This window comes from Conger conger, chromosome 5, assembly GCF_963514075.1.
Source record: "Conger conger chromosome 5, fConCon1.1, whole genome shotgun sequence".
Classification (NCBI taxonomy): domain Eukaryota; kingdom Metazoa; phylum Chordata; class Actinopteri; order Anguilliformes; family Congridae; genus Conger; species Conger conger.
The window spans coordinates 37838919-37846797 of NC_083764.1; the positions used below are offsets into that span (position 1 = coordinate 37838919).

Here is a 7879-nt window from a genome sequence, read left to right on the forward strand (position 1 = left end):
GAGGTCAAGACTCATGGGACACTGGGAATTGTGAAATAAATGTAAAACGAGATTTTCACATCTTACAGAAGCCCACTATGTAATGGGGGTGCCAAAATGAATGATTACCCACACTTGAATACATCGCATATTGCTGCATTCTTTGGCAGGATTCATTTTTATTGAGAAATAAACATGGTGTATTTAAAATAGGTACTGTATGTAGCGTAAACATGGGTGATTGTAAAAATAACGATTGTTTTCAATTGGAGTGAATTAACATAGTACAAAAACAGCATACATATTACTCAATTACTCAATTTTTTACAAATCCTTTGCTTGGCAGGGGAGCAGAATTTGTATTGTGAAATATGCAAATATTGCCCATTTTAGCTGCAGGGATGGTCTTTAAGTCCCAAAAGAAATGTGTATTACCAGACGCCTACATTTCAACCCCACTTGGACTGTCCATACTTTGCCCATGTTTGATGTGATATAATTTGTTGTGTGTAGTCTCTTTCCACCATTCACACCCCATCAGGTTCCAATGATGTTTGACATCTTGAATGTGTGTGGTGTGGGGCGGAAACAAATCACATGCACAGCGTGTGTCAGGTGGTGAGACATTCCAGATTAAAATCCATATTCCAGGCTGTGGTGGGTTCATCCATTGACTGAAACCATTGCCTTTGTCAAAGCCCCAAACAGCCACTGTAATGTGGGGATAAAGCTTACAAGAACAGTGGCAGTTTCTCTGGAGAGCAACTTCTTTGCTCTTGGTGTGATCTCATAGCAAAGACCCTGTCTCAGTGACCACCTAAAAGGAGATCAGGTGATACTGGAGGGCATTTCATCACAGTTCCATACGTGTGGTGGAACACCCTTTATTCCCAGGTTACTCACAAATTCCTCATATGAGACAATGTATCCCCTTTTAATCACAGCTGGATTAAGACAAAGTCTTGCTGCATGCAGACACAGATTCCACATCAAGAACCCTTCAAACCAATAGTGCTTTCTCATTTTCTTTCTCATTTTGTGAATTGGGCAGCCAGTGTTTGAATCCCTGAAACCACCAGTTTGAAAGCCTTTTAATTTATTAAATTAAAATAGAATAAACATCATTAACTATTGATGTTAACTTCCATATGTAGTTCAGATGACAGCATTTATTCAGTGCCATGAGAATGAATGACTCTGTTCATACAGTAGATATAACATGCAGGTTACATGCATGCTATGTGAATCAAGGCTTCAGCATACTGTATAGCTTGCTGTCACTCTCATGCATCACAGTTTAATATGATACATTCAACGATATTTATTGGCTCAATACATTAAGTAATTTAACAATTCATTTTCTCTTTAAATCTGCACTACATTTGACACATGGGGAGATGTTCATCTAGATTTAATTGAAATGTACATTTTCAGACCTCGGCATGTCAACCTCAATGTGCCAGTCTAATGTATTACTATTATATGAGGGTGTGGGGATGGAGGACCAGACGCGACTGAAAAAGGAATCTTCAAGTTACCCACAGAACGTGTGATAACCACTAATATAATCAAGGGTTCTACCCAATATAATCTAGGAGATCCACTAGAGGAGCAAGGGGAAAATGGAAAACAGGACAGAAAACTTCCCGGCGAAACGCCAACTAAAATAGTACCGAAAACCTGGCACAAGAGTCTATTTTGACTTAATAGATGATGATAAAGAAAACCTGATACGGTTACCCGAATACAGGGTAACACACCTTTAATTCGCTAAAGGAAAACCAGCCTTGAAGGCTATCTCTACCTGGCTCAGTGTCTGAAACACAATGTAACACTCAAGCACAGAGCAGAGGGACATTGAGTCTTAAATAGGGTAGAGCCCGCCTACCAATAAGAGATCATTTGTTACTAATTAGACTGCACCTGGACACCAATTAACCATGGCAGCAATCTGCATGCGTGAGCCCGAAAAATGATACTGCCTGGAAAATGAGTAGCAAAAACCCTGATATATTAGGTATGAGACTTATGAGCTATGAACTACCCAGCTGTACATTAAATAGGAAAGATGTACAAAACAATTAAAGCACCCATATCCAGTGAACTGTGTAGGAATTACAGCCTTTTGTATAAATAGCGCCCCCTCGGTTTTAGGGGAGCAAAAGTAATTGGATAGATATTTTTGCTTGGGATGCTCTGCCAGGCTAGTACTGTAGCCCTTATCAATTCCTGTTTGTTTTGGGGGCTATTTGCCTTCGGTCTGGCTTCAGCAAGTGAAACGCATGCTCAATTCTGAGCAGACAAGATTTATTCATCCTGCTGCTACCGTCAGCAGTAACATCTTCAATGAACACAAGTGAGCCAGTTTCAGTGGCAGCCATACATGCCCTAGCAATAACACTACCTCCATCATGTTTGACAGATGAGGTATGCTTTGGACAGGGGTGGAAAGAACTTGGGTAATTGTACTTTGTTACTATACTTAAGTACTATTTTGGGGGATTTGTACTTTCCTTGAGTGTTTCATGAGCTCTCTTTTTCTCCACGCTCTCCTCTTTCCATCACTCTGGTACAGGTTAATGTTCATCTCATCTGTCCATAAACCTTTGTTCCAAAACTCTACAAGAACAACAACAAATGCAGATGGCACTCCTAGAATCAACTTTTGATAGCTCTTTTGTGCATGAACCAATGATGAAGCTTAACAGACCTGTCCAAGAAACATTGAGCAGCCAATTGTCCAATTACTTTTGGTATTCTAAAATTGGGGGGACTATGTATAAAAAAACGGCTACAATTCCTACACTGTTCACCCAATAAATTAAAGGGTTTACACATTTTGTTGTTTTGTTGAGCCAAAATAACAAAATGTGTCGCTGTCCAAATACTAATAGACTGCACTGTTGCTTGTGCCAATTGTACAACTTTAATTGAAGTAAACACATTTTGTTGTGCTAACCTTAATAAAAGGCCTGAAAAAATCATTTTCGGAAAATATGAAATGCTGCAAATTCTCAGGTTTTGGGCATGCTGACAAAGGTGCACACCTGCCATTGCAACAACCCTTGGTTGGATTAGTCCTTTATCTGTTGTCCGGGCAAGAGGGCAACAATAGCAAGCACTGTAATCTTACCTGAATAATTATATGTGGACCGTGGTAGCCTGCCATCCCAAATTTTGACTGTTTTGTAGATTCATTGTTGAAAGTAGATTTTATTATTGGTTTTGATGATTTATCACGGGAGATTTCCTGATGCCTGTAATTCAGCTTTCCTTCAATAAGGCGTTATTTAAGGCCTTGTTTCCATAGACAATTTCCTAGATGTTTTTCTGGAGGTGACATTCTGTAACTGAACACCTCACAGCATGAAAGAGGATATGTGATAAATACTTCATCATCACCTTGAAACCAATCGTTGATGTACAGCATGTATGAATGACTGTACAAACTCCAAAAACTTGTATAAGTTATGGCATATTTGGAATAGATTGCATTGTTGTGGTGGTCACTTGTCAAAAAGACTTTGGGTGTTAGAATGGAAAAATGAAACACTGGAGGAGTACCATTGGGTAAATTAAGTAAATCAATAATTGAGCAAAGGATTTTCAGGCTTTCTCAATTCTTTAGACACAATAGTTAGGTAGCCTGTTGAATGTATGTATTGCTGTTGTCCTTTTATTTTGCTTTGGGTTCCAGCACTTCAGCAACATGTCCTCTCTCAGACAAGAAATCAATACAGTCCTGTGTAAAGCAAAATTGTCCTACACTTCCACGCAATTCAAAACATTCTGCATAAGTGTAGAGAGTAGTTGTCTACCTTGAGATTCTGTCCCATTTCCCCTCACAGGAACTTCCCCGTTGTGAGAACTGAGTATTTGAGAGCCATTATCACTCATATTGGCTCTATAAAATGGTAAAATATAATCTATAAAATGGAATGATTTTTTTTATTATTGATGCTTTCCAGAGTGTGAACTCCGTAAAATCTATGGTTCTGAAAATGCATAGGGATATATACTATAAGTATAAAGGGAGTGTACACCAGCTGTACAGGCCCTAATAGATAAGATGTTACATTTGCATTCTGCCTCCATCATACCATCATACTAGGCAAATGAACCCTCCATCTATGAGCCTGTCTAGCCTTTTTAGCACCATGTCTTGTATTCATATTGGAATATTATCTTCTGTTCATGCCCTGTGTTCATTATGGGACCATGCAAACTGTAGTGTGTGCTACTCAGCCCCTCCCCCTCCTCTGGAGGGTGAAGCGTCCTCAATAATGCATGCTCATATAGAGATATGTGCTGTCCTATATCCCATTACGGGCTCTCATGTGTATCTGTACAGTAGATAGGGCTGGGAGAGGAACTGAGGGACACTTGAGCTTAATCAGAACACACTAAAGCAGACAGAAGAGGAAGAGGAATGTTGCACAGCGCACTGCGGAGGAGGACCATTATTTGTACTCATCTGGTGCTGTTGGAAGACGGAGGGCTGCAGACTCATTATGGTATCTATTATGGTAACTCTCACAGTGGTGACATTGGTTATCTTGGACATACAGTAGTTTGTCTGTGCTTTGGTGCTTTAGTGCTGGGAGAGTGGAGCATTATTTACACAGTGAGTTCTGTCACAGTAGATTGAGACAGGTTGTTGTCACCGCGTGTTGTGCTACAAATAAGGGATGCAGAGAATTTCCCCGTACACTGATTATGGACATTATCTTGTTCTCTTGTAATTAACCAGCTTGTCAGTTGTGCTATTTTAAGCCAATGTTTCCTGTGTTTAATGTGGTGGCATTATGAAGTAATATTTATAGTAATTTCAGTGACTTCCAAACTGGACTAATTATGGACCAAAGCGCTTACTTTTCATTTGCTGTATTTAACAGGAAACATGCCATCAAATGCTGACTTTAGTGTATTATGCATTTTAAAAAGACTGAGTAGTCACTTAAAATGAAAACCTATACTGCTGTGTATACCTGAAACCTCTGACCACCTAACATTTGAAGCAATCTTTTGAAGTGACCTCAATAGAATGCACTTCTCATTGGAGGCTTTCAAACTTCCAATGAGAGCACTTCGCAGCTGATACTGGATTTATTTATCCTGTTGTCGATAAGGCGATTCAAACAACCACAGGGTTCAGTGGAATCCCAATTATTAAATGCCTGTAGACTCAAATTTGGTACTCATCCCTTTGGCCTCCTTAGATGGTGTATAAGGACCGTGGCCCTTCTGACCCTCCTGGAAGTCCCCAAACCGGTGACCTCATTGAGATCTTCAGATCAGTCTATCAGCACTGGGCTCTGTACTTGGGCAATGGTTACATCATCAATCTGGTACCAGTGGGTCAGTCCAGTTATAAGTATTATTTTGGTAAACTTCAGTTTTCCCTCTGCAGTAGTGCTGTTGTATTTCAGGCCAGATGCTGTACTTATCCCTCCCCAGGCAAGATCCGGGTGGAGTCCAAGTCCAGTCTGAAGTGTGTGTTGAGCCGGAAGGCAGTCATTCGCTTGCAGCCACTGAAGGAGGTTGTTAAGGGTGATTCATACTGCATCAACAACAAATATGATGACAACCACACCCCCCTGCCCATCTGCGACATTGCTCACAGAGCCTGGCTCTTCATTGGCCATGAGGTGCCCTACGACGTACTGAGCAGCAATTGTGAACACTTTGTCACCCTACTGCGCTATGGAGAAGCCGTTTCTGAGCAGGTCTTTTTCTCCTATGACTTGACACCTTTGGTATCAGTGATGTCAAAGAGAGGCTTGATGAATCCAGTCATGGACATAGCCAATACAGTCTTTGACATGCTTCTTGGGTCAACACATTTTCTGTGTTACCTGCCTCTTGTTGAAATGTAACCTGTCAAATGTACAAATATGTACACTATAACACATACAGCTTTTAAATTGAGTAGTGTAGATGTCAATGGAACGCACACTGTATTTTGGTTAAATAACTTGGTACATTCTGTGCAGTCCGTGTTTGGTCAGTGGTACACTTTCTGTTCTTTTGGTTCTGAACTCAAGCACATTCGATTTGAAATGACACAATGAATATGAGGTTTGCAGACCTTTGAGGGTATTTTTTGGGCACCACATCCATATTGAGTGATCCATGTAGGAATTGCATCCTTTGTTGTATGTCCTCCATTTCAGAGGATTAAAAATAATTGGACAGTTGGCTTCTCAGCGGTTTCTGATTGGTCATGTGATTAAAGGTGATAGTCTGAACTTTAACCTCATTTTTATTATTTCATTTCAAATCCAATGTCCTGGAGTACAGAGCCAAAAGAACACTGTTCAATTACTTATAGACTGCACTGTACATCTCACAACACCACCTCAACCCTTCCCACAACCTAGAGGAGGGGGCTTTACCCCAGGTTTGAGAGCCATTGCGCTAGATAGTCAGCAAATGACTAAATACACTCAGCTAGCACTTTATTAAGAACAACTATACACCTACATATTCATGCAATTATCTAATTGGCCAATCATGTGGCAAAAAAACTAAAAAAATCCAGTGAGCAGCAGTTCTGTGACCAGAAACGCATTGTTAATGAGAGAGGTCAGAGGAGAAGGGACAGACTGGTCGAAGCTGACAGGAAGATGACAGTAATGTAAATAACCACACATTACAACAGTGGTATGCAGAAGAGCATCTCTGAACACACAACGCGTCAAACCTCTAAGTGGATAGGCTACAGCAGCAGAAGACTTAATAGGTCTAATAAATACATAATAAAGTGCTCACTGAGTGTATATCTTCAACTCTCCACAGCCTTAAACTACAGTAGGTTGAAAATGGTCTGAGCCAGCCACTGATGCCACATTTGTTTTATGGAATCACTTCCAAACTTTCCTGCTTCTTATCACTGCCTTCCACTGCCTGCAATGCACTGCGATAAACCTCTATGTTACTTACCTGTGTCACATTACATATTGGTGGAAAGTCTCAATCAGATACAATGTAACTGAATGCCAGAATGAATGCAAAATGATACTAATCTATTGTCTCCTCAGGCAACCTGGGCCATTGAGGCCATCAATTTGGTGACAGCAGCTACTGGTGCATTGTCTGTGCTGGGAATCGTCAACACCCACTATCGAAACGGGCTGTTCTAACCCCTTCTCAGTTGCAAAAGGCTGGCATGGTCTTGGAGCATATGGTACTGTGAAAAGGTATCTGCCCCCTTCCTGATTTTGTTTATTATTTCATATTTGTTACACTGAATGGTTTCAGATCTTTAGACAAAATGTAATATTAGACAAAGGAAACCTGAGTAAACACAAAACATATTTTTTATATTACCATTTAATTTATTCAATTAAGTTGTCAAACACCCAAGTCAAAAGATTACTAACTGGCTAAATCACCTTTAGCAGCAATAACTGCAAACACTATTCCTGTAATATAATATTAGTCTTTCACACTGTGGAGGAATCTTTGCCTACAATTCTTTGTACAACTGTTTAAATTCAGAGTAGTATATACCAGTAAAACTGGTAGGTTTATATTAAATGGTTCTGCAACAATATTTCTATTAGTTTCAAGTCAGGACTTTGACTAGCCCACTCCAAAACTTAAATTTTGTTTGTCTTCAGCCATTTAGATGTTGAGTTGCTTTTATGTTGCAGAAAGATAGAACCCAGGGCCTTGTCCAGATAGCTTACTTGTCTACTATTGAGTTTAAAAGTTCAGTGAATGATGATACACTGAATGATATAGTTACATATGCAAATTGTTTTCTAAATGTAGTGTATTTAAAATCCCAGAATTATTGGCACCCTTAATAAAAATAAAGAAAAAAGGCTGCATGTAATAAAAAAACACAGATAATAATATATGTTATGTTCGAACATATGGGACAACTGTATGCTTT

General features: G+C 39.7%; 1 protein-coding gene across 1 annotated transcript; it reads left to right on the forward strand.

Moving 5' to 3' along the window:
* Positions 1-5198: 5198 nt before the first annotated feature.
* Positions 5199-7121, forward strand: LOC133128858 (phospholipase A and acyltransferase 1-like). The gene is made up of 3 exons (XM_061242664.1): positions 5199-5337; positions 5437-5705; positions 7020-7121. The coding sequence occupies exons 1-3, from the start codon at positions 5199-5201 to the stop codon at positions 7119-7121; spliced, it is 510 nt and encodes a 169-aa protein (XP_061098648.1).
* Positions 7122-7879: the final 758 nt, after the last annotated feature.

What these genes read in the sequence shown, in the direction of transcription:
- LOC133128858 (XM_061242664.1), top strand. Translation starts at nt 5,199, where the DNA reads ATGGTGTATAAGGACCGTGGCCCTTCTGACCCTCCTGGAAGTCCCCAA. An exon ending in CATCAATCTGGTACCAGTGG is followed by an intron (nt 5,338 to 5,436) that starts GTCAGTCCAGTT and finishes ATCCCTCCCCAG; the next exon opens with GCAAGATCCGGGTGGAGTCC. An exon ending in GAGAAGCCGTTTCTGAGCAG is followed by an intron (nt 5,706 to 7,019) that starts GTCTTTTTCTCC and finishes TTGTCTCCTCAG; the next exon opens with GCAACCTGGGCCATTGAGGC.